The sequence below is a fragment of the Gobio gobio genome (assembly GCF_949357685.1).
Source record: "Gobio gobio genome assembly, chromosome: 1".
Lineage (NCBI taxonomy): Eukaryota > Metazoa > Chordata > Actinopteri > Cypriniformes > Gobionidae > Gobio > Gobio gobio.
The window spans coordinates 30,135,834-30,163,459 of record NC_137097.1 but is presented as its reverse complement, the minus strand read 5'-3'; the positions used below and the strand labels follow the sequence as shown (position 1 = coordinate 30,163,459).

General features: G+C 37.0%; 1 protein-coding gene across 2 annotated transcripts in view; it reads right to left on the bottom strand.

Moving 5' to 3' along the window:
• prkcab (protein kinase C, alpha, b) overlaps window positions 1–27,626 on the bottom strand; it is a 247,903-nt gene that overhangs the window by 28,910 nt on the left and 191,367 nt on the right. For both annotated transcript variants that reach the window (XM_079815861.1, XM_079815862.1), the window contains 5 exons: window positions 13,299–13,439; window positions 11,981–12,154; window positions 5,939–6,030; window positions 3,958–4,020; window positions 846–984 (listed from right to left, as the gene is read on the bottom strand). In XM_079815861.1, the coding sequence (XP_079671987.1) occupies window positions 846–984; window positions 3,958–4,020; window positions 5,939–6,030; window positions 11,981–12,154; window positions 13,299–13,439 (609 nt within the window). The remainder of the gene's footprint in view (window positions 1–845; window positions 985–3,957; window positions 4,021–5,938; window positions 6,031–11,980; window positions 12,155–13,298; window positions 13,440–27,626) is intronic.

The window sequence follows — 27,626 nt, the reverse complement described above, 5'->3', positions numbered from 1 at the left end:
ACAAATGGAAAACATGTCCACAATGAGCACATTTTAACTAGTTTTTAACCTTGAGGTTCCATGAACGTCTATGTCGGATGTGCAGAACACGTCAAAAACAGACGTCATAAAAACTTTCATTCTGGCTCCTCAGTGGACGTCTTTTCAACGTACGCCTCTAGGGGCAAAGACATTGAAAAGATGTCTTTTGGACATAACTTTGCTCAGTGGGGAATGACATTCATTACAAGATGATGAGTTAAAACATTTCAAAATGCACCTGCAGACTATTTTTCCAGTCATGAATTTTGTCATTGAGGATTTATTAAAAATACTGTGCAAAAATCTTGTGTCTCGTCTCGTGAGCTAAGTGTCTCGTCACACCTCTAGATAAAACTGAACACGGTTTTAGAGCCATTCACTGGGCATTTCACTTCGAAATATAAAATAATTTTACAGAAATGTCACCACAGGCAGATTTCTCCAACGAGCCTGTGCTGTCTAATGTGTGTTTATAAGGTTGTGAGTCTGGTTGAGAGGTCTGCAGGGGCGAGGAGTTTAGGCCTGAGGTTGTGTCCTACATGCAGTGAATATGACAGACGCATCACAACTCCTTCCTGTCCGGGTCAATTGTTTTCAGCAACTCTCATCCCAGACCCATTAAAAGACTAGAAAACTCTCTCTTGAGCTGGAGTTTGCAAACTTCACTCCTTATTGACTTTAGATTGCACTTTGATGTACGGTTAAGTTAAACCTTTTGATTTCCACAGAAGAAAGAAAGTCATACAGGTTTTGGGGGATGTGTTGGATGAATAAATTTTTTGTTGTTGATGTTGGAAGATCTACTCCTTTAACGCATCTCTCACCTCCGGGGCGATGTAGTCCGGCGTTCCGCAGAAGGTGCGCGTCGTCATGCCCTCAAACATGTTTTCCTTACACATGCCGAAGTCTGCGATCTTGATGTGGCCCTCGGAGTCCAACATCACGTTATCCAACTTCAGATCTCTGAGGACAAAACAAACAAACCAGGTGTATGAAATCCAGCTCAGATGAGGGATGTTTCAGCCGGCAGACATCTGACAGTTAATAGTGTGGTCTTTAGCTGTGGGTGCGAGTGGGCAGCGAGCGAGGTCAGGGCGACCTCAGCCTTCATCATCAAAGAGCATGATTAATGCGAGCTGAACGCCGCAGCCCTGCAGGGATGGGGAACGGCAAGTGAGGAGCTGAATGCAGACAGCTCTGCAGATAAACAGTCTTTCTTACAGCCCCCTTTCCTCACAGAGTGACTCATTCTCAGGACAGGAATATTTACACTGCACTTCATGGGCCTTTCGGACCTGCTAAACCCTGAGTAATGTTGTTTACTTCAAGTAATAATGACATTTGAGTTTCTATCTGCACACAAATGTGTTCTCCACATGTTCGGATGCATTTCATCATAGCTAGCATTCCTCTAAAATGTGGTTATGTTAGCTATCGCAAATAACAGCGGGGAGCTGAAAACTGAAGAATTCATATTTAATGAGAAAACATATTACTGATTTTAAAACCAAATGTCCAAATGTCCCACCCTATAGACATCCAACATAAGTGAATTACAGTTCATTGCAGCTTTAGAAGTTAACATCATCAGCCTTTTGGTGTACACTGACAGACACCCAGCTAACAGATTTTTGTTATAAAAACGGTCTCCAAATATTCAGTGTTGGTTCTGGGAACGTAAAAAATTTCCTGTTTTCTTGACGTTAGAGGAACGTGTTTTAAAAGTGTGATGTTCCTCAAACGTTCTTTCAACTTTCAACTAACCAGTTTGACTTTATTTCTGTCAGACGTCTACAGAAGCTCTTATTGAGAATTAAGAGGTTTAGATGTTGATGTTTGGTTGAAAATGTTTTGTTTGGTCGCCATTATGGTGATTAGTGCTGAGTATTTTCGAAGAAATGCTTTGGTTGGGCTCTTGACCCTTCTTGACTTTTTTTCTGAAAGAAGATCATCATAAAGAAGATCATCTTGGCTGCTTTAACAGTCAAATGACTCTTAAAGTGGTTTAAATAACTACTTTTTCTGTAGTTTTGCTTAATTTTGGAATTAAAGCATTTCTTGAGAAGAAAGTAATAAAATCTGATTTTAACATAATTTGTAACACTGAAGCGATTTGTACAAGATTGTCCAAAACTATTTGAAAGTAATGACGTTGAGACACACTTAGACATCAATACTCGTTATACAAACCTCAAAAATGGTGACAATCATAATTTTAACAATAATTTATTCATGCCGCAATGAATGCTGGGAGCCACGGATGTGTTTTGTATGCTAGCATTAAGCATGTCACCACTGATGGGTTTCATATGCTGAAAGCTAATGTCTGTGAGTATTTAAATGGCACAAAGCATGTTTTACACAGAACGTTAACAATGACAGCGCTATTTCTACACTGACAGACATCAACAATGGTGTCACAAATTATCTTTATCACACCAGCTGAGTTTAATACTTCTCAATAATCCTTCATTTCTACAACAATCTATAACTCAACAATTACAGAAAAAGCAGTTGTTTAAACCACTTTAATGCAGTCATTTGACCATTAAAACAGACATGTTGATCTGCTTTATCAATGTTTTATGAAAACATCTGCAATTGCTGAAAAAAAGTAACTTAACAAAAGTCAAAGGTGAAGAGCCCAACTAAAGCAAACACTGATCACAATAATGGTGACCGAAAACTAAACATTTTCAATGAAACATCAACATCTAAACCTCTGTTCATTTTTAATAACAACTGCTGTAGATGTCTGACACAAATAAAGTCAGTACTGGTTTCTGGTCAGTAATGCGTGAAGCTGGTAATGCTGTTTGTGGAGTTGTTTAATCCTCCTCTGCTGAGATCTTCAGAGATGTAATGTCTTCTTTTATTTTCAGTTGATTTCATCTAAGATTGTGGTTGAAGAAAGTTGTAGTTTGTGTTCTTGTTTCTCTTTCTTACAGTGCTTGTTCACAGCAGACCGTTCAAGACCGTCTACTCTTCGCCTACTGACCTAATGTGTAAACATTATGGGAAGAGAGCTAGCAAGACGGGATTTAAACTTTGTCAACTGAAGACCCAAGTTTAGTATGAAGATGAAAAACGTCCAAAGCACAATGTTCTCACTCCATTCCTGATCTCAGACACAGGTCTTGTGTCTGTCAGAGCAGAAACTAAAGCTGATGCTCTCTGTGTGTTTTTCCATCTCCAGCTGTGTTCATTTGTAAATTGCATGAGCTTATTTTCATCCATTAGATTGAAAGATCTGAAAAAACCCATACATTTACCCTCCCCTAGAAGAAATCAGGACAGAAGTATTTGAAAGTGGACAAAAGAGAGGGATTAAAACACCAGGTCCGATCGACCAAAACGTATCTTAAAGGGTTAGTTCACCCAAAAATGAAATTTCTTCCATTAATGACTCACCCCAGTGTTGTTCAACACCCGTAAGACCTCCGTTCATCCTCGGAACACAGTTTAAGATATTTTAGATTTAGTCCGAGGGCTTTCAGTCCTTTGAATGTAAGTGTAAGCACACTTTGCTGTCCACATCCAGAAAGGTATACCTTTGGGGTGAGTCATTAATGGAAGAAATTTCATTTTTGGGTGAACTAACCCTTTAATACCAGGTGTAAACAGGGCCTGTGATTTCATAGGGTCTTTAAAAAATCAGTAAATGCTATACATTGGATCTTCGTCCTGAATTTACTGCAATTATATGGCAAATAAATTGAGGGTCTTTCTCAGCTTTTGTCTTTTCCCAGCTGAAAATGGAATTTTAATAGCATTGTCTTGACACCCTCTCAGCTGTGTATGCTCCGTTCTCAGCTAATCTAATTTGATCATGTGGAGAGTCACATCTGCTCCAGTCAACTGTATTTTCCACCGAAGGTGAAACACTGACAGCGTGTGACTACATCTACTGTATAAGATCTACTGTAATCCACTCACCTGTAAATAATTCCCTTCCTATGAAGAAAGAAAAGTCCCACAGCAATCTCTGCTGCATAGAATCTGTCAAAAACATCACAGTGTAGATTAGTCAGCATCACACATTCAAAAAGATGTAAAGGACTTTTTTTTGTGTAATTCTCAGTCTGGTATCACAGTCCTTACAAGAAGGAAACAAATGTGCCTTTGTTCAAGCGTTGATTGTTCCAGCAGAATATTTCTCGCCTCTGTTGACCAGGCGAAAAAATGTTGTGAGCGCAGACATTCTTTGCTCGTGCAAACATATATTAAAATAACAATATGAACAGGAGCAGCTCTTTTATGAACACAGGCATCATATGTTTCCTCATTATATGTTTGCAGTTTTATTTTCTGTGCGTGGCATAAGAAATATGAACATGCTGACAGTCTTTTATACTGTATGTGTTTTCGCATTTTGATATTTTTAAGCACATTTCCATACAAATTCTCATTTTGCATTGTGACAAAAATATATTGTTTAAATTATGTAATCAAAATGGTAGTATTTGTTGTACTGCATTACATTTATTCAGATGTAAAGAATCTAGCAAATCCAAATTCACTGTAAAAATGTTTAGTTTGCTTAACTTTTTGAGTTATCTTTCTACAGTGACTCTGTTAAGTTGTATTTACTTAGAAATAATATTCAGCTTGACAAATTTTGTTATTTGAACTAATAAAGTTTAGTTGAAATAACTTGGTATGAAAGTAAGATACATTTACGTTTTCAGTGCACACGTTCACTGTAAAAATGTAAACCTTTAGTAGGAGACCTAGAAAACAAAATTAGGAACCTTTAAAATGGCATAATACGATCACTTTACCCTCTTAAACTCCAAGGACCCTTATAAGCTTCCCATACCCACAGACAGTGGTCGAAATACAACATTTTGGTGTCATTTTACAGGAAACACTTTGAAGTTACAAAACACTGATAAAAGTGATACACATTTAGGTATATGTTGTCTGAGCTGTAACAAACCCCCAAAAAGAGGCGCTTTTGGATTTTTTGGTTATAAATTCATTTTTGAAAGTGTATATCTCAGGCCCTGTGTGCTCTAGCACCCTACAGTCAGTTTTGTCTGTTTCCATGTCAGTAAACAAAGGAAAAAATAATTTAGTGACACTGGGATATTGCATTTATACCACTGTATATGGGGAGACGTGTATATTGGAGAGATTTTATGTAGGCGGAAATTACATAAAAAAAGGTAATATTCCTCCTTTCAGATCCATTTGAATAAATCTTGCATACAACATGATACAGACAATTTTTTTTTCTTCCAGTATTTGCTGCCAGCTAATGGAAACAGCCAGAACTGTCTGCAGGGTGCTAGAGCACACAGGGCTGAGTTATACACATTCAAAAATGTATTTATAACCAAAAAAAATCAAAAAGCACCTCTTTTTTTACAGTTTATTACAGCTCAGAACACATATACTTAAATGTTTATCACTTTTAGCAGTGTTTTGTAACTTCAAATTAAGGGTTTCTTGTAAAATGACACCAAAATTGTGTATTTCAACCACTGTATGTGGGTATGGGAACTTTTTCAATTTGGGTAGACTAAATCCAGGCGGAAATCCCCCAAAATGGTCCCAGGGCTAAAGAGGTTAAGTGATTTTCATATGAAATTGAATTATAAATGCAAAATAATCATACCAATTATAAGTGGACGCGACTTGCTGTACTATACATGTGTACATGGTCATGCAACAATGTAGCATACTACTTTTTTTTAAACTTTTTTCTGCTTCAGATGATTTGTAAGTTAGCAGTACATTATATAACGGGTACGTAGAATACATTGTGCTAGTATTCCATCACGGGCATAGTCACACAAACACTGTTTGGACAAACCAGCATGTTCAATCACATCTAAAACTGTGTGTTTGGCTTGACTAATGAGCTCATCATTAGTCTGTACTCGTGTGTATTGATTGATAGTACATGTCTTACACGGCTTGTGGCTCCTTAAACTTGCCCACTTGCTGGATGTGATACATCAGATCTCCACCGTTAATGTACTCCATTACAAAGTACAGCCGATCCTGGCAAAAGACAAATAATATAAATAGTACAGCTGCAGAAAATTAACATGCAAGCCCCTGTTTTCAGTCCTGAATCAATCCTGACCCAAGATAGGACAGGATGTTATTGACATATTGATATATAACAGACACATTAGTGACCACACCAGGTGTCAGGAGATTCTGCTTTGACCTTCCATTTTCTTTCTCAGATTAGAAATTCACCAAACATGACAAATGGCATATTGACTAATACATTAACTCAAATGACTGAAGCATTTCTTGAATATATGTTGTGCTTCTCAGGGCTCAACAGTACGGTTGGCCTGAGACAGTTTGGGCCACTGAAATTCTCACATTTGTTGATCATGTATGAACACTGTAAAATCTAATTAGTTAGACTTACTTTTTTTTTTTAAAGTATGCAAACCGATAAAAACCAAGTAAAGTGAAATAGGAATAGTATGATGTGCTGAAAAAAACTTAGTATAGTTCACTTACACAAGGGTTACAGAGAGTACTTGATAATTTACTTTAGATTTAGATTTACCCTTGACTTAGTATAGCTACCATTGTTGTGTTTTGATGCTGAATGTTGAAGTCTGTGTGTGACTCAAGCATGGTCAATTGCAAGATATTGTAAGCATTAGCAATTAAATTGTACACAATCATTATATGACATGAAGGGAAGTAGAACACAGGTTGCTTTTAAAAGGTGACAATGGTTTCTCTTCCTTTGAAACCAAATCACTGTGATTTAAGTTCAGAAATTAAGTAAAGTTAACTAAAAAGTGTTGGATTTTGTTGAATCACTGTTGGATTTTACAGTGTACATTTCAAGTCTTGCAAATTGGTTTTATGTGATGTATTCTAAATTTTTGTTGCAAATTCTGCTTATTTGTCACTAAGATAAAATGATCTTTATAACAGAAGAGGGTTTGATTTGGAAGCATCAATAGGAATGTGTTGGAAACGACAAAACAGTCAGTAAAGGTCTGCGTTGTATGCCGGTGTTAGATTTGGTAATACTTGAGTCAGTACTATTGGGTTACTACACTCTCAGAAAAAAAGGTACAAACGCTGTCAATGGGACAGTCCACTTTTGTACCTAAATGGAGCATATTGGTACCTTAAAGGTACATTTTAGTACCTAAAAGGAACAAAAATGTACTTTTTGAAAATTTAGCACCCCAGTGACAGCTTTTGTACCGTTTTTTCTGAGTGCATGATCTTCACTTTAGAATTAATTATACATTGTGCATTACCCTCATTAATTATGAACCTGTATATAGTAGTTCTTTTTGAGGTACACAATCCTGTGTAGTTATTCATTAATGACGGAACAGTATTCTAAAGTGTTACCCCCACATTCATTTTTTGTGAGTATGTGTATGGAAGTGCATTGGCTTATGGGTGTGGGGTGGTTTGTTTAGAAGTCAAGTAAGGACACTACCACAACATACGTTAGTGAGCAGCACTGAAAAGCTTTCAGCAGAGCGGTGTCACCTCACTCTGACACCAGTTGTGTTGTAGAAGCATTGTGACCATCCCACAGGGAGTTACAGTGTTTGGAGGTAAATGCGAGTGGACATGATGGCTGGTTTGCTGTCTGCATGCAGTTCATGAATATTTAGTGAGGGCATGCTGGGATTTGTTGCATTATTCATCAGCAGGATGCCCATACTGAGAGTGGCCTGCTGTGACTCCTGGAGGAGCTTCCTGTCAAACACACACACTGTTCGTATCTGCTGTTTACATACATATTTCTGTGAAACACACAGACAGAGAATTTGAAGAATATTCATGCAGCTCTTTTCAACACAATGACAGTTCACTGTTAATCTCCAAAGATACAGTGAAAAGAATAAATCAGTGAAAAGCTGTATAAAAGAAATCACAGAACTTGTCTAGTCTTCTGAAGCCATACAATAGCTTTGTGTGAGGAACAGAGTGAAATTACAGTTAACTGAAAATAGACCTGAAATCAAATATGGCACCAAAATATCTGGTCTCAAGTCAATTATGTTTGGTCACATGATATGAAAAATATACTGAAAACAAAATGAAAAGAGTGTGCCATTTATTTAAAGTGCATGTTTATACTGGGCTAACTGAAAATCATGGTCTCTTGTTTAAAACCTACACTGTTCAGTTAGACTTAAAGCAAATAGGACTCCCTACAGAAAAAAAATAGAAACAAATTTGTTTAAATAGTATTTTTTTTCTTCACATCAGAGTGTCAATGTTCAGAACACATATTAGCTAGCTTTACTGATTGCAGAAATAAATAAATAAATATTGTGAGTTTTGTAAAAAAGAATTGCTGTTTTTAGGAGGTAACAGAAAATAAGATGCATATTTTTAAAACATCATAATATCACAATAAACAGTAAGGTCTTTCAAAGCTGACTTTATTTATAGTAAGTAAACTAAATTGAACATTGACTAACACAATCTTTTTATGTTTTATCCAACAAAAGGAGGGAGGAAGGCAGGGAGGGTGGTGGCTCTGGAGGAGGATGAGGGGGAGGCAGAGGAAGACACCAAGGAGATGTGATCAGAGGAACCAGGGTGAAGATAAATGTTGGAGGAGCCAAGGCAGAGACAGAAGGAACCAGAGCAGAGACAAGAGGAGCAGGAGGTGAAGAGGCTGGACAGAACCAGGGAGATAACTGACTGAGGTGGAGACGGTGGAGGAGGAGACCAAGGCGGAGCCGAAGAGTTGAAGAGCCAGGGTGACGCTGAAGGCCTGGAGGGCCACAGTGGAGCTGCAGGCTGGTGTGACCGAGGTGGAGGTGTGAGCTTGGCAGACCAGGGCAGAGATGGTGGGAATGAGGAGGGTGGAGGGTCGATGAGCAGCTACTGGCTTGGAAGTCCAAGGCGAAGCCAGAGTGACAAAGACTTGAGCCTAGTTCAGACTGCAAGATTTTTAAACTCGTCGGATCACAGTTCTTTTCACACTGCATGACTATCTGGGCCAGCATTCAGTCACTGCTGTGTTCACACTGACTGATGGATCGGCGACAGGGGGTTTCACACTGCATGACTGTACAAGAGGAAAAATCGCCGACAGCTCTGTCCCGTCCGCGAACTACGTTTCACAACAAAACACACGCAAGAAGTGAGAAGGAAACAACGCGAGATCACACGTGCGTCAGACCGGCTTTCTCGCGTGAGACTGGAATTGTTATTAAAAATATAGACTGCAGTTCAGAAACTTGCTTTCCAAATTGTCTGTGCGCTGATTTGCAGCAAAAAAGAGAAAAACAGTGCACGTGCACCGTTTTGCCTATGATTTCAGGCATTTGTCAGCGATTTTCCAAAACCTGTCAGCGACTCAAAATCGGGGCTAAAATCGGGCAGTGTGAACTTGGCATTAGAGCTGGGCTTAACCAGCGACAACTTGGTCGATTTAGAGCTGGGCTTAACCAGCGATGACTTGGATGATTTAGAACTAGTCTTAACCAGTGAAGACTTGGATGACTTATGCTGCGTTCACACCAAACACGAATAGAGCATCAGGAGCGAGCGATTTCAATGTTAAGTCAATTGATTGAGCGTCTTGCGCGATACGCGCATTACACGCGAGTGATGCTTTTGTGCATTCACGTGTTTGAAGCGAATTCACGTCTGATCCCCAAGTTGAAAAATTTGAACTTTGGCGTCAATTCGCGCCGCGTTAACCAATCAGGAGCCTGCTCGCTGCGGTCACGTGGTAAAGTGACGTGATGAGAAACCCTGCATAATTTAAAAATACTACTATTGTGTCACAAAATTAGGTTTTAAGACTTTTTCAGGTGAGAATGTAGTTGTTTAAAGCTCAAATCTGTGGTTTATTTATAAAGAGAGCGCCTATTTAAAAAAAATAGTCTCGCGTTTTCGGAGTTGTGAGATCCAGGCGATCACCGTGCACTCAATGCTCATTAACCCCGGCGAGGGCAGCCTTTCCTCGGCCAGTCCTTCTGACGTTTGCCACTGGCTCTGATGTCCTGTAGTGGCGCGTCTTGTGTGGATCTAACGGCCGATCTTTGCTCTCATGAATCTATCATTTGTTGTCTGCCAAATCGTTTTGACTGAGGGCAAAGAGAAGTTTCATAACTTTATTTTTTTTAAAGGATATTTAAATATACATACATTGAAGATAATGTAGGAGTTGCCTGGACCACATTTGTGTGGCTATTAATGCTTAATATATATTTTTAATGAAAATGAAAAGAGGCAGAGTGGTGTTTCATGACAAATTTCTCCTGGAGCGCCTAAACGCTGTAGAATGGATTCAAAATGTTCAAGCGTCCAACTAGACACAGTAGACGCGATTTTGACGCTCTATTCGCGTTTGGTGTGAACGCAGCATTAGAGCTAGGCTTAACCAGTGATGACTTGGATGACTTGGACGACTTGAAACTGGATGGGATCAGCGGTAACTGAAGCACAGCAAACCTCTCCTCATCCAGCTCACCACACAATAACTTTTCAGTAACTCAGCTCTGTGTGTGTACCTCAGCGGTGGGAGTGTGGGCAGGGCTCCAATTCATTCTGAAAAACTCAACCACATTGTACTCAACAATGTGCGTTATTGCTGGCTCGCACACCTTAACAGAATCCATGTTGGGCTTTGGCTCCAGGATGAAAACAGCCTGTGGTGATCACTCTGGACTTGACCACAGAGAATTTGCCTGAGCCCCCTGCAGATGGAGAGCTTCCGCCCGCTCTTCGTTCCGCCCACTCTCCAGCTGAGAATCAAGAGAATCCTAAGCAAGTGAATCCCTCATCTCTGCCCCCAGCCTCTGATCCCTTAACCCTCCTCAACCCGTCAACCTGTTGGTGCCGTCTTGGCTCCTCGCACTGTTGGCTCCACCAGAGACCCTCAGCCTTGTGGCTACACCAGGCTCGGCTCGTCCCTCCGGCTTCACCTCGGTCAGCCATCACCCTGTATCTCTCCACCCCTTCGGCTCCAGCAGGCTCCGCCCTCCCCCTGGATCCACCAAGAAGTCCCACCTAAGTCACGCCACTTAACATGGATATCCCCCTGGAATGCTCCAGGGGGATATCCATGTTAAAATGTGTCAGTATATTAAAATATATTGACACATTTATCAATATATCTCATATCTCATGTATGTTTATATATTGTAGCTTAACATCAGGCTGCTCAGGGACTACGGGTGAAAATTAGCTCTTGAGCTAAAACCCGGTACTATGCATCTCTCCCTTTGAGGTTAATGTTTATTGTACGCTGTCCCTGTTTCTTTAAAAAAAAAAAAAAAATCTTTTCTGGGTGTTGTGTTCTGTCAGGGTTTACTTGTATGCTCTAAATGACGAGAGATGTGTGACGCAGAAGAAACAATAATAAACACAGAGAGCAAGAATCCATAACATTAAACATTAACTCAAGACCACGAACTGAGGAAGACTATATGCTTAAAAACACAGAGGATGATGATTAACAGAACAGGGAACAGGGAACAGGGAACAGGTGTGGACTAATTAGGAACAATGACAACTAAAGAACTATGGCAAAACAGAGATAATTAAACCATGCTTGAATGCAAACATAATTTGAAATAATAATAATAATAATAATAATAATAATAATAATAATAATAATAATAATAATAATAATAATTAAGGACTACATTTAGAAGGCTTGATATATGTGATCACTATGAATTTTCATGGCATGGAAAAGATGGCATTAGGATTTTACAAAATGTTGATTTTCAATCAGAGTGTATAGATGCTAAAGACCTGTGTACTCATGTGTGTTTGAGGTAACGTTAGTGATAGTAGCTTCTCGATGGGACGCTGTCACCTTACTTCTTACTTTCTCCATAGAAGAGCGGAATGAGGATAGGAAAAATACTTTTGATTTTTGTGTTTGCTGCCTTCTAGTATTGAAAGAGTTAATAATAACTACAGAGATGCCATTAAAGATGAACACACAGTAGATATAAAGAGATGCACTTCTCACCACAGTCTGGAAGCAGGAGTGCAGCTGGGTGAGGAAAGGTGGCTTTTCTCTCTGGGCCAGCACTCTCTTCTCCACCATTGTGCATTCCACATCATCATCCTGGATCACCACATCCTTCTTCAGGATTTTAATGGCGTACAGCTCCTCAGTGGACTTCATCTCTGCTAACATCACCTGTGTTGAAAACAAACATCATGCTGAGTGGAAACTCTGTTAGTGATGGGTTAGTTGGCATACACCTCTTAAAGGGTTAGTTGATCCAAAAATTAAAATTATCCCATCATTTACTAACCCTCAAACCATCCTAAGTGTATATGACTTTCTTCTTTCAGCCAAACACAATCAGAGTTTTATTAAAAAAAATATTCCAAGCTTTATAAAGGGAGTGAATGGTACCTTAGATTATGAAGCCCAAAAAAGTGCATCCCTCCATCATAAAAGTGCTCCATTTGGCTCCAGGGTGTTAATAAATGCCTTCTGAAGCAAAGTGATGTTTTTTGGCCAATTTTTGATACCTTTCACTCCCATTATAAAGCTTGGAAGAGCCAGGATATTTTTTATATAACTCAGATTGTGTTTGGTTAAAAGAAGAATGTCATATACACCATGACTTGAGGGTGAGTAAATCATGGGGTAATTTAAATTTTTGGGTGAACTATCCCTTAAAGGTGTGGTCATATAGACCTGTTACATGGCGAAATTATGCAAGCGAAATTAAGTAATTCCAATTTGATTCCAATTGTTCGTGGGTTTCGCACGAGGGCAAAAAAGTCCCCCTATAAATTTTGCCAAATTTCAAGTCGATCACATGAATTCACCACACTGACCAACATAAATCAGCTTGGTTTGAATGTGACTTCTATGTTAGCTGTGCTTTATATATCACTACACTATTGACCATATCACTACATCTTGTGCCCACAAAATCTATGACCACACTTTTATCAATAGAAATCATGGTGAAACAAAGAACCTCCACTGAGAAACAAAGTCTTTCTGAGGAAGATCTAGTAGATCTATTTTGCAAGGTTTATATGTTTTGAGGCACTTAATAAAAAGTAGAAATGTCTTTGATCACACATGCATATTTGTTTGTTAGCACAGTTATGTTACACTTTCTGATAGATGGATATTCTACAAAAATGAAGGGTCATAACTCACGTCAGCACTTGACCCCCTAAAGCCTATAGTATACTACCCATGTCCACGTTTTGCTCCAGTTCACGGACAGTCAATGGATCACGCTTTAAACGGTTCTAAAAACCATTCTGTGTTTTGGGTTAATAATGAATGCTTGTACACATGGGATGCGACTGACCTTGCCAAAACTGCCTTTGCCAAGAAGAGCCAGGAAATGGAAGTCATTGAGTCGAACTCTGTCCATGTTTCCAGATGGAAAACTGAAGCGTCGGTGACCACTGGGGGTGATGACTTTCTTCCCAGGACCGAGCCTGGCTTTCTACAAGAGTGATGGAGAGTGATCAGTAACCAAACACACACAGGACCTTCCACCAGACTCGAACGCATGACTGGCACTGAAACTTCTGTTGCGTGCTCAACTAGACAATACGGCGCCTCTTAGAAACGTGCTGTAAGATGGTCAGGCCTGCGTGAAAATGACAGGACATGCAGAATAAGGTGTGCTGGGCTTGAGAGACGTCCACAGCTGCTGGAGAGAGACAGGAAGACGCTGTGGAGATCTTCAGGCCTGATCTGTACAGCCAAACTGTCCATACACTTTTCAAAAACTCTTCTGTGTACTGTAAAGTTGGTAGAAATAAAGGTCATTCACAGTTATTGTAACTCTAAAGGTCACCCATTCACTGCAGGTCGATTGCTGTATCCGACTGCTCACGTGAGCTTCTACACATCATGATTTCATCACATAGCCTGTTCTCAAGGGTTTATGTTAATTGTGCTGGTGTGCTGCAAAGATGTAGAGGGAAAATACATCACAATTTTCTAGAACAGCAGCTCCAGTTGTGCTCTTAGAAAAATCTGATTCTCTGTATTTCCATGCTTGGTTTCAATCAGACTTTCATCAGAAGTTGCCCTACACTTAAACTCTGCTCCATTTCACTCGACATCTCAAATGGCCAGCTCAATGAAAAGTTATGAGACTGATCACTCCAAATTGCTGTCAGTGGGAACAGCCCTTTTGCTAAACTAACCTGACTCATGGTTGACAAAAAGACCATCCTATAATCAATGGAAAAGCCTGTTTAATAAAGATCAGAGAGGTCGAAACATGTACATACACTGACGTTCAAATGGTTTTGGATCGGTAAGATTTATGTTTAGGAAAGGAGAAGTCTCTTATGCTCACCAAGGCTGCATTTTTTTTAATACAACAACAACAACAACAACAAAAAAAAACGTATTAAAACGTAAAACATTATTAGTACAATAACAGTTTTTCTATGTGAACATACAGTAAAATGTAATTTATTTCTGTGATCAAAGCTGAATTTTCAGCATCATTCTCCACACTGTAAAAAAATATTTTCATGATTTATCACAACTTTTTACATTATTGTTCAATCAACTTAGATATTTAACGTGGTTCAGATAACATAATATTTTGAGTTTCTGCTTATTAAACCAATCTCCTTTGTGATGGAAATATTTTATATAATGGCCTCAGAAGTGGTAAAAGGGTTATTTAACATGAAACTACAGGAAAAACTCAGACTAAGGATGTTCAGGTCAAACACCATGTAGACTTACCCAAAAAAGTGCTTAACACAAATAAGAACAGTCATATGATTACCTTAGATCATGAACCAATTACCAGTACAAATCACAGTGAAGGAAACTTGAGTGACACTGATTTTCAATCAACTGTAAAAACTTAAATATACATGCATCTTTCTGTTCAGGAGACTCATTTGGTTGTTGTGACCAGTGATCTCCCGGTCGTGAATAAAACTTAATTTCAGCAAAGACCAACTTGGGAGTGGTGTCAGGTATATATGTTGCGCAGCTGACGAATAGAAGTACTAAAGATTCTAGGCTCAAAAGATCACAGCAGAGACAGTGATAGTGTTGGAAGACTATAGAGACGTTCTCTCGGTGAGGCTGTAATACATTAGTATTAAGGATCCTGCATAGACCAGCGTACACCTGAGAAGGACGGTGAGAGTGTATCCGGTTGTTAAGTCTGATGTCACGTGGCAGCGCTTCCGGGTCCAAACGCTCTATATCATACCACAAGAAAAACAACAAACGGCGCTAATATACACACACAATGTGGTGTAAAAAATATAATCATAACCTTTATCTCCACACCAAAATTCCAGATGGCCAGACATTGTTAAAATATTAATGTCTGCGAAGCTGTGAGCACACAGCAAAATCCCCAGTGTTAAATTAACACTCCTCAGTGTACATATGTGTCCACACTACAGGGTGTTAAAAGTAACACTTAAGAAGTGTTAAAGTTAATGAGATAATTAAGTGATTAATTAAGTTATGATTGACCATTAGTGATGAGAAACACAAGAACTACAACTGACTTCAGCCACAGCTTTATATGCAATCCACTGAAGATAAAAGAAGACATTAAATCTCTGAAAATCTCAGCAGAGGAGGATTAAACAACTCCACAAACAGCATTACCAGCTTCACACATTACTAACCAGACTGACTTTATTTCTGTCAGACGTCTACAGAAGCTCTTACTGAGATTTAGATGTTGATGATTTATTGAAAATAATAGTTTTGTTTGACGCCACCATTATGGTGATCAGTGTTGCTTTAGTTGGGCTCTTGACCCTTGACTTGTCAGCATTTTTTCTCTCTGGCTGCTGTAGCTGTTTGTTACAGTGAGAACAGCAAGAGAAAATTGATGATGACAAGTTGATGACAGATGATGTTGGCTTGTTGTTGGTGATACAGTTGTTATCATCATATAGTGCCTTATTTGCTGATCTCCTGAGAGTCATTGATTATAGTAGCATTGTGACTCTACAGCAGGAGATCCAGCAGTGTTTTCATCAGATAAACTGATCAATGTTTAAAACATGTACATAAGTCTTGTTTTCCGGTTTAATAACACATCACACAATAAGCACTTCTAACTCCTGCGAGATTAACTCACACACAGACATCAAGAATCAGCCTATGAATCTCAACAATGGTGACATGCTTCATGCCGCAATGCATTCTGGGTGCATCATGCAAAACTCATCCATGGCTCCCAGAATGCATTGCGGCATGAAGCATGTCACCATTGTTGAGATTCATAGGCTGATTCTTTATGTCTGTGTGTGAGTTGCTCTCGCAGGAGTTAATAGTGATTTGTGTACAATCTGCCTAAAAACATATTCAGCTTTATTGATTAAAACAGATCTGGATCTTTCCTGGAATCACAGTAAAAACAAAGTTAATCAGCGATTTAAATCACTATAAAATGATCATATTCTAATCACTGAGCAGTCAACAGCATCTGATTGTGTTTACTCTTGCTTTTCTTGCCATTGCAAACTCAGTTACAGCAGCCAGAGAAACACTAACACTAAAATGTCATCAAACTGCCCAACTAAAGAAAACACTAATCACCATGATGGTGACATTAAAACAGTTTAAACACAAAATAAACAAGAAAGTAATTCTCAATAAGAGCTTCTGTAGACATCTGACAGAAATAAAGTCAGTCTGGTTAGTAATGTGTGGAGCTGGTAATGCTGTTTGTGGAGTTGTTTAATCCTCCTCTGCTGAGATCTTCAGAGATTTAATATGTTCTTTTATCTTCAGTTGATTTCATCTAAAACTGTGGCTGAAGTCAATTGTAGTTCTTGTGTTTCTCATCACTAATGGTCAATCATGACTTAATTAATCACTTAATTATCTCATTAACTTTAACACTTCTTAAGTGTTACTTTTAACACCCTGTAGTGTGGACACATATGTACACTGAGGAGTGTTAATTTAACACTGGGGATTTTGCTGTGCACAGTGACTGTTGACTGTAAGTATTTAAAATGTTTAAGTTTTTAAAATGTTTGATGTTTAATATGAATAAATAGCGCTCATAAACGGCCGTCGATGGCATTCTCAAGTGAAACGAGTTGAGGCTTGGACCCAGAAACGGCGTTTCTTACGTCACGACTTAACAAGCGGATAGATGCTAAAGACCTGTGTGCTCATGTGTGTTTGAGGTAGTGATAGCTGAGGTAGCTTCTCGACGGGACACCGTCACCTTACTTCGGGAGGGGAAATACCTCAAAGTATTGAAATTGTGTTAGAAGTGTTCGAGAAGGGAATTACCTCGAGATACTGTAGAATTTTGAATTGTCCATGGTGAAGTCAGATAAACGGATTGAGAATTTACAGACACCTTTTAACTCAAATTTTTTAATTCAATAACTTCAAAATTTAAAGGCAACCAGGTAACTTACTTTTTAAGTTAAACAGTGCAGTCTTCAGTGTCACATGATCCTTCAGAAATCATTCTGATATGATGATTTGATGCTCAAGAAACATTTATGATTATTATCAGTGTTGAAATCAGGTTTTTTGTAGCAACTCCTAATGTAATTATATAATAATTATAATAATTATTAATAATAATAAGTATTATTATTAAACAAAAAAAGGTATTTTTTTAAATGTACCGTAAAGGAATACCAATGCTTTATGTTTAATAAACATATAATAATAATATTATTTATAATAAGAATAGTAATTCCATTAATAATTAGATGTTGCATTTCGCAGGTATTTTAAGATTGGCTTTAGATTTTTTTTAAAAATTACTGTAAGGGAATACTGTTTTAAAAACTATTACAATAATGAAAATATAAAATGTTTTTGTTGAGTTTATAATGTAATTATTTTCTAAAATTGTAAAATTATGAGCTCAAGATTTTATTACATTTTGAGAAAGTTATTACATTATGAACATTTTATAATAATAAAAAATTATAATGTCATACTTATTACATTATGTACAGGTATTACATTATGAGTTGCTATACAGGATTCATTAATGAATATAAAGTTCAAAAGAACAGTATTAATCTGAAATATAAAACTTTCGCAAAATTGTATTTTCGTTCAAAAGTTTGGGGTCAGTAAGAATTTTTTTATTTATTTTAAATTAATACATTTATTCAGCAAGGATGCATTAAATTGATCAAAAGTGACAGTAAAGTCATTTATAATGTTACAAAATATTCAAATTTTCAACACTGATAATAATCATAAATGTTTCTTGAGTATCAAATCATCATATCAGAATGATTTTTGAAGGATGATGTGACACTGAAGACTGGAGTAATGATGATGATAATTCAGCTTTGAACACAGGAATAAATTACACTTTAAAATATATTAAAATAGAAAACTTATTTTACATTTTAACAATATTTCACAAATATTTTTTGGTGTGTATTTTTAATAAAATAAATGCAGCCTTGGTGAGCAGAAGAGACTTTGTCTAAAAACATTAAAAAAAACTTTTGAACAGCAGTGTATAGCCTTTTTTTCATCATGACAAGGATATGACAGTCTCCTGTGTAGTTTGTCAGATGTTTGAGAATGTCTGTTAAGTGGAAGCATGGCGTTCTCAGTACAGACCCTTTGACAGAAGCATGATGTTACTCTGTATGTGGCATCCGTATCTAGTGCACTCACAGAAATATTTCACCCAAAATTTAAGATTTATGTAATTTTATTAAATGACAAATTCCCATTTATATTTTTTTCATAATTTTAACACAAATCTACCAAATAAACTTTACACAATTTATTTTCATTAGGATAATAAAACCTATTTATTTAAAATACATAAAGTTTATTGTATAAATTGCATAATAATTAAGAGAACTAAATCAGGATAATTAAAAAAGTTAAATAACATTTATTTGAATCATGTTAAATGTATATTCATGGCAGAGTTAGTTTTTATGCATTTACATCTATTTGATTTTATTTAAAAACTCATATTTTTAAAATCTATACATTAAAAGTAAATAAACTCTAAAAGATTTAATCAATTTTACAATTTATTTAATGCAATTAGTTAATAAATACTAACATTGTTTGAATAATAAGAGTTATAAAACAAACAAGATTCTGTTATTTAAAGTTTATGTGATTGGTTTTCATCAAAGTTATGAAAAAAAATCCATTTGGGAAACAGGAAACGACGTCACTTTCGCTGGACACAAGCCCTCGAGATATTGTGGGAATCCGTCACACACATCCCACTGAGCAAAGGCGTACGTTGAAAAGACGTCCACTGAGGAGCCAGAATGAAAGTTTTTATGACGTCTGTTTTTGACGTGTTCTGCACGTCCGATATAGACGCTCATGGAACCTCAAGGTTAAAAACTAGTTCAAATTATGGACATATTTTCCATTTGTAATTGCAAAGCAACTCACAGACAGTGTGTGTTTGTCCAGAAATCATGAAAATAAAAGAAACTTAGTTCACACCTTTAGACACTTTAGACAACTTAGCATCTGTAATTCACACATCTTTGGATTGTGAGAGAATCGTGGGATTCAATCCAGGATCTTCTTGCTGTGAGGAGACAGTGTTTCCCACTGAGACACTGGTGCTGCCCTTAATCACAGACATAAGACACACTTTGACTATTTCTGTCAGACGTCTACAGAAGCTCTTACTGAGAATGAACAGAGCTTTAGATGTTGATGTTTATGTTTCATTTGAAGTCACCATTGTGGTGGGAAGCGTTTGCTTTAGTTGGGCTCTTGGTCCCCGTATTTGTGTGAGCTTTTCTTTGGCTGCTGTAACTGTGTGTGTGTGAAACACAATAGTTATGGCTGAGAAAGCAAAGATAAAGTGACTTCAGGTGTTGTCAGCGCCTTGTTGATGACTAAATCATCAGAAGTCTAGAATCTGATGTTGTGCTTTCGAGTTTTATGTTCTTGTTTGGCAAATAATAATTTGTTTATATACTATAACCTTGTGAATCTGCTGTATTGACACCAATAGCAATAAACAAATCACTCATATTGAAAGATGATAAAACAGCAGGTGCACATTGTTTTGAGAAAATATTTCTCATAGTCACACACAGACATCAAGATTTTGCATATGATTCACAACAACGGTGACAATCATAAAAAAAAACTTCATGCTGTAATGCATGATGGGTAGCTTCAAAGTACAAAACTCAAAACTCATGCTTGATTGTCACCGTTGTTGTGAATCATATGCAAAATCTTGATGTCTGTGTGTGACTATGAGAAATATTTTCTCAAAACAATGTGCACCTGTTTTATCATCTTTCAATATGAGTGATTTGTTTATTGCTATTGGTGTCAATACAGCAGATTCACAAGGTTGTAGTATATAAACAAATTATTATTTGCCAAACAAGAACACAAAACTCAAAAGCACAACATCAGATTCTAGACTTCTGATGATTTAGTCATCAACAAGGAGCTGACAACACCTGAAGTCACTTTATCTTTGCTTTCTCAGCCATAACTATTGTGTTTCACACACACAGTTACAGCAGCCAAAGAAAAGCTAACACAAGTACAGGGACCAAGAGCCCAACTAAAGCAAACGCTTCCCACCACAATGGTGACTTCAAATTCACCATAAATATCAACATCTAAAGCTCTGTTCATTCTCAGTAAGATCTTCTGTAAACGTCTGACAGAAATAGTCAAAGTGTGTCTTATGTCTGTGATTAAGGGCAGCACCAGTGTCTCAGTGGGAAACACTGTCTCCTCACAGCAAGAAGATCCTGGATTGAATCCCACGATTCTCTCACGATCCAAAGATGTGTGAATTACAGATGCTAAGTTGTCTAAAGTGTCTAAAGGTTTGAGCAAAGTTTCTTTTATTTTCATGATTTCTGGACAAACACACACTGTCTTTGAGTTGCTTTGCAATTACAAATGGAAAATATGTCCATAATTTGAACTAGTTTTTAACCTTGAGGTTCCATGAGCGTCTATATCGGGCGTGCAGAACACGTCAAAAACAGACGTCATAAAAACTTTCATTCTGGCTCCTCAGTGGACGTCTTTTCAACGTACGCCTTTGCTCAGTGGGATGTGTGTGACGGATTCCCACAATATCTCGAGGGCTTGTGTCCAGCGAAAGTGACGTTGTTTCCTGTTTCCCAAATGGATTTTTTTTCATAACTTTGATGAAAACCAATCACATAAACTTTAAATAACAGAATCTTGTTTGTTTTATAACTCTTATTATTCAAACAATGTTAGTATTTATTAACTAATTGCATTAAATAAATTGTAAAATTGATTAAATCTTTTAGAGTTTATTTACTTTTAATGTATAGATTTTAAAAATATGAGTTTTTAAATAAAATCAAATAGATGTAAATGCATAAAAACTAACTAATGCCATGAATATACATTTAACATGATTCAAATAAATGTTATTTAACTTTTTTAATTATCCTGATTTAGTTCTCTTAATTATTATGCAATTTATACAATAAACTTTATGTATTTTAAATAAATAGGTTTTATTATCCTAATGAAAATAAATTGTGTAAAGTTTATTTGGTAGATTTGTGTTAAAATTATGAAAAAAATATAAATGGGAATTTGTCATTTAATAAAATTACATAAATCTTAAATTTTGGGTGAAATATTTCTGTGAGTGTGGAGCTGAGTGAGTGTCTTCATGGCTCAACAGTCCACACTGATAATGAGGGGCTGTCACCCTCCTTCACAACCTGCAATTACACCTACAGCGTCTTTCACACACTCTCACTCTACACTGCACTCCCTCTTACTATAACAATCGACTCCATCCTGTTATTTAGGTGTAAAAACGCTAAAAACCCACAGACAGCATCTATGGCACTAATGCACTCATATTTTCTTTCCTTCTATCTGCTAATTATAGCTGTCCACTGTGGTCAGAGATAGACTACACCATATATTCCCAATGTGAAGGGTAAGTCTTTTGTGTTCTTCATTAAAGGTCCCATGGCATGAAATTTTCATTTTATGAGGTTTTTCAAGATTACTATGAGTTCCCCTAGCCTGAATATTGTCCCCAAGTGGCTAGAAATTTGGATCGATGTAAACCGAGTTCTGGGTGTCTTTCTCTGCCTTTGAGAAAATGACAGCTCAGACGAGCTGATCTGGAATTCTCCAGGTATGACGTCATAACCATAGATATCCATAATAAAGGCTAGATGTCTTCACCGGCGGCCATCTTGTCACAGGCAGGGCTCTGTGGTACCTGATGTAAGGCGAGTGATCTGCATGAACACAAATACTCTTATCTCACTGAAATCTTGACGGATTTACAAATGGTTTGGTTTCCTACAAACGTTATTAACGTGGCTATAATTATGGATGCTTGAAATAATTATGAATAATTGTTCATAATTATGCAGTGTCATAACTACATCTCTGATGTTTATAACAAACCAAACAGTTTGAAAATCGGTAGAAAATTGAGCAAGTTATGGTTATTTAAAAAGTGCAAGCACCCATGAAAACAATGTTACGAGTGAGCGAGCTGCCTGTGACAAGATGGCCGCCAGGTGCGGACGTCGACCTCCATTGGCCAGCAGCGTGGACGAGACATCTAGCCTTTATTATGTATATCTATGGTCATAACAGGAACGGTTACCTCCCTTTCCTCCGCCCAGAGAATTTGGCACGCCCATGTGAGCGCCATATTTGTTTGTCCTCGAGAGATCATGGCTTGTGAACGAGTGAATGCTGGCAGTTTCTCAGTGTTTGGATGTACGAATGAAAACAGAAGTCTTTTTTTTAGTTCCTTCTGATCTGTGATCAGGGATTTCTGATGTGTAGCTAATTATTCAAGTTCACACAGAACTTTACTATTCGTGCACACGCTGCAGCTTCTCTCTCTCCCGACAGAACGGTGTTTTTGTGTTTTCTATCTTGTGAGTCAGTGTTTTTATACGTCCTTGTCGCGTCTATCAGTTCTAAAATGTGCATACAGTCGTGAGTTTCTGCCGAACATCGGCAGAGCCACATTTTTAGAGATTCACAATAAGGAGGAAGACGGGCTCTGCGTGACTGGGACTCGTGTTTATTCAGAACTCTCAGATACAAACAAAATAAACTCGTGCTGACAGCGCTCTCACAACTCAGTAGTTACAATATATAACTTTGTAAGCAATCGCTCCGTCTCTGGTCCATTGATGTCTGATTCGTGAACGAATCGTTCTTTTGAACCGGTTCTTTTTAGTGAACTGGTTCTTTTTATTGAACCGGTCGAACCATAAGTTCACCAAATCGGACTGAATCGTCTGACAGGTCTTAATCGCAGTTTACATGACACGAGCAGAACTCTTCACTCCAGTTTACATGCAATTTTCATTATTCTGATTATTTGCTAATAAGTATGTGCACTTTGATCAGAGCGGTAATAATGCGATTAATGTGTTTACATGCCTGCTTATTGCGATTAAAATCGCCGTACACCACATAATTTAATGCAAATATGGTTTCTACGATTATGAGCTTAAACGCATTCGTTTGATCAAAGGATTGCGTTTACATGAGGTAAAGTTTAATCGCAATATTGCCAAAGTCCTATTATAATCGCATTCTGAGGGTGCATGTAAACACACTGAATGACTTTAACAATAAACACACTGTAGAAAAGTTCAGTTGCTGCCTTACATTTTTAAGTTAAAGCAACTTAAAAGTACAAGTCATTTCAACACACTATATTACAATTTATATGCAACTGACTTACAATTTTGTGTTGAATCTTGTATAACTTAAATGAAAAAGTTGAAATTGCTTAACATATTTGATGAGTTAAATTAACTTAAAAACATTTTGTTATAACATTGATCTTATAATTTTTTACAGTGAGTTAACACTTTTTTCTATCATTATATAGGTATTTGCCGTTTTTTTTCTCAAAAAAGCGTGAGTAATGTTATTATTACATATTTTTTTAAAATATTTGTATAATAACGTTTTCTCGCTACATTAGTAAATATACCCATTTGGGAAAAACTTATCTAAATATAATATTTTTATATGGAAGTAATACTTTTTAATTATTTTTTTTTTACATTTATATAATTTAAATATTAAAAAACAATTAATTAAAGGTGCAAACATTTTTTGTTCATAATTAACTAAATTTAAATAATGAGTCAATGCGCCATCAATCCTTCTTGACAAACATGTTCTGTTTCACTATGGTAAGCCCGTTATATAAGTGTTTATAATTTAGACGTGAGATGTGTCAATGTTTAAAATCCTAATAAAACTGACTTTAAATATCACCGTTTCATAATGGAAAGTAACAGAGGGGCTCGCTCATGTGTCTGAGGAACGCCGTCACCCTCATTCAGACCTGTGTGTCCTCTGACTGGATGGAGAAATGCCAAAGAATAATCAAAGGTGTCAGATGCCAGTTTAATTTGAAGCTGCGGTTATAAATCCTCTCACATTGTTAATGATTTCCCAGTATAGAGTAGTGTCATCCTAATGTCCTCCAGAAATAACTAACATGTAATGTGCAGGTGTGCAGCACGGTTAATGTCCTGCACAATTATGAGATGTTACACAAAAATGTGACTAATTTGCAGCTGCATTAATAGTTGAATCAGTGCTGTGATGTGATTGTACTCTTACTCTGCTTTTTAATGAAAAATCCATAACGGATATACCCGAAGCAAAGATACATGTACATAAACGCCACTGGTTCTGATACCAACACAGAGCTGTTTTCACAATGTCTGAAATAAAGTATTGTTGGCGAATATAAGCTATTATTTAATTAATAACAAATAATCATTTTTGTTTTGGTCAGGGAATAAGATTAATTAATTATTCTACTTTATGATGCTGAAAACTATATTACCTGATCATCTTTGTTTCTGGCATTCTTTGCAATAAAGGAAAAGCTGATCACCATAATGGTGACCAAACATTTTCAATAACATCTAAACCTCTTTGAAATATGGATGAACTCTACAGCCGAATGTACTGACAACGGTTTATGGCAAACTAACATTTTATGTAATTTCTAAAATACAACGAAATACTGATCGCCATAATGATGACCAACCATTTTCAATAAAACATCAACATCTAAACCTCTGTTAATTCGCAATGAGAATTTCTTTAGACGAATAACAGGAATAAACTCAGTCTAGTTAGGAATAAGTGAAGTTGTTTAATCCTCCTCTGCTGAGATCTTCAAAGATGTAATGTCTTCTTTTATCTAAAGCTGCGGCTGAAGTCAGCTGTAGTTCTTGTGTTTCTCTGTCCGTCAGTGGTTCTGCTTGTTAACAGGAGGTGTTCATCACAATCATCACTTAATTAATCACTTAATTATACAATTATCCTGCTCGGAACTAGAAATGTTCTATAACATTGTGTCCACATAACTTTCTGTAATATTTAACTGCAACAAACTCATTTTTGTTTAGTACATATAACTGTTCAGCTATTATCATCACACTCCTAAAATATTTGAGTGCAGGTTCTAGCTAGTATTTTTTCTATGTTGCTATTTCTAAGGCCACATCCACATGAAGCCAGAGCTTTCCCTATCCAATCTTTTTTCCCCCTCGTCTCAAGAAATAACTGCGGAAACACGAAACCAACTGACTCAAAACGATGTAGTATACATGCCAGACCAGTATGTGGTGCTGTAATTCTGCCACTGAAATAAAAACAGAGAAGAAAAGTTGTGGCTAGAAGGGGTACAGCAATGGAAGAAAGTGAGGCAAAATCTCACGATAAAATAACAATAAATAAATTTGCTACTTACCAGAGTGTGTTTTATTAAAGGGTTAGTTCACCCACAAATGAAAATTAGCCCATGATTTACTCACCCTCAAGTCATCCTAGATATATGACATTCTTCTTTCAGACGAATAAAATCGGAGTTATATAAAAAAAGTCCTGGCTCTTCCAAGTTTTATAATGGAAGTGACTGTTGCACTGTTTTTGAAGTCCATAAAAAGTGCATCTATCCAGCATATAACTGCCCCACACGGCTCCGGGAGGTTAATAAAGGCCTTCTGAAGCGAATCAATGCGTTTGTGTAAGATAAATATCCATGGTTAAAACTTTATAAAGTTAAATGTCGGCCGATCGCATTCCGTATTCAATTTATGGAAAAAGTGTTGAAAGTGCCTCTGCCAATTAAAGACTTACGTTACCAGGTATGCTCGTCAGACGTCGCATACGCATTTATTGCGAGAAGGCACTTTCAACACTTTTCCACGGAAGGCGATCGGCTGGAGCTTTTCTTTATAAAGTTTTAAATATGGATATTTTTCTTACACAAATGCATCGATTCGCTTCAGAAGGCCTTAATAACCCCCCAGAGCCGTGTGGAGCAGTTATTTGACGGGCAGATGCATTTTTTATGGACTTCAAAAACAGAGCAACAGCCGCTGCCATTATAAAGCTTGGAAGAGCCAGGACTTTTTTTAAATAACTCTGATATTATTCGCCTGAAAGAAGAATGCCATATACACCTAGGATGACTTAAGGGTGAGTAAATCATGGGTTAATTTTCATTTTTGGGTGAACTATCCCTTTAACGCCTACAACTACCCCAAGCTCTAAACCTACCCTGACAATAATGCAAATACAGTAATTAAATGACACAATATTGATGTGCACATGCCCAGTGTCCGTAGCTGTATCCCTTCTAGTCTTTACCGTGCGGGACGTGGTGTGATGACATCATCGTTTCACAGAATATACGGATTGGCTGTACACACGTAAACGAAAAAAATACCGGTTTCAGGCTCCCAAAATGCCGGATCCGTGTGGACGAAACGCTGATACGATACAATATTTTTACATATACAGCTAAACGCGTCTCCGTGTGGACGGGGCCTCAGTGTTTCTATCCTCATGTTACTGCCTTCTTAGCATCAATCATTTATGTTGTATTCCTCATTTGTAAAACACTCTGGATAAAAGCATCTGTTACATGTACTGTACATCTGTTGGTGATAAACTTATGAAAAGAGCCATTGTGCAGTTCATTTTAGATTTACAAGGCTCACATAAGAAACATGAACCAGTCATCAATTAAAAACAAAAATAAAGTAATTTTCTGGAAACCAAAATCAGTGTATTGCCAACAAGTGTCAAACACTAGACTAAACTATTCTTGGCTCTGAAATATACTAAAGCCTCATGTAAGGCTACAATTATTTTTCAGAGATAACAATGAATGCTGGATTATTTATAATGCATTATTTTTGCCAAATAATAACAGTTTCGTCACCTGAATTTAGAAGACATTTTCTGATGTGGAAAATTTTATTTTGCTAACAATTTAATTTACAGTGTCCGTGTTACATGTTATATGCACTTATTATAGTAATGACAGTAAATGATGCATAACTGCAAGTAACTAACTCTAAACCAAACCCTAATCCTACCCTAACCCTATAGTAAGTACATGTAGTTAATTAATATTACTCAGTACTTAAATATATAATTACACTGTAACAATGACACCTTAAACTAAAGTGCACATGTCAATTAATATTACTCAGTATTTATTTGTGTAATTACATTGTAACAATGACACCCTAAAATAAAGGTCACACAGTTTGGGGAACACATTAACTACGACTTTTGCGTCAAACTCAAGCTTATAATAGTTAGTAAGGTAGTTGTTGTAATGGTTAAGTTAGGTATTGGGTAG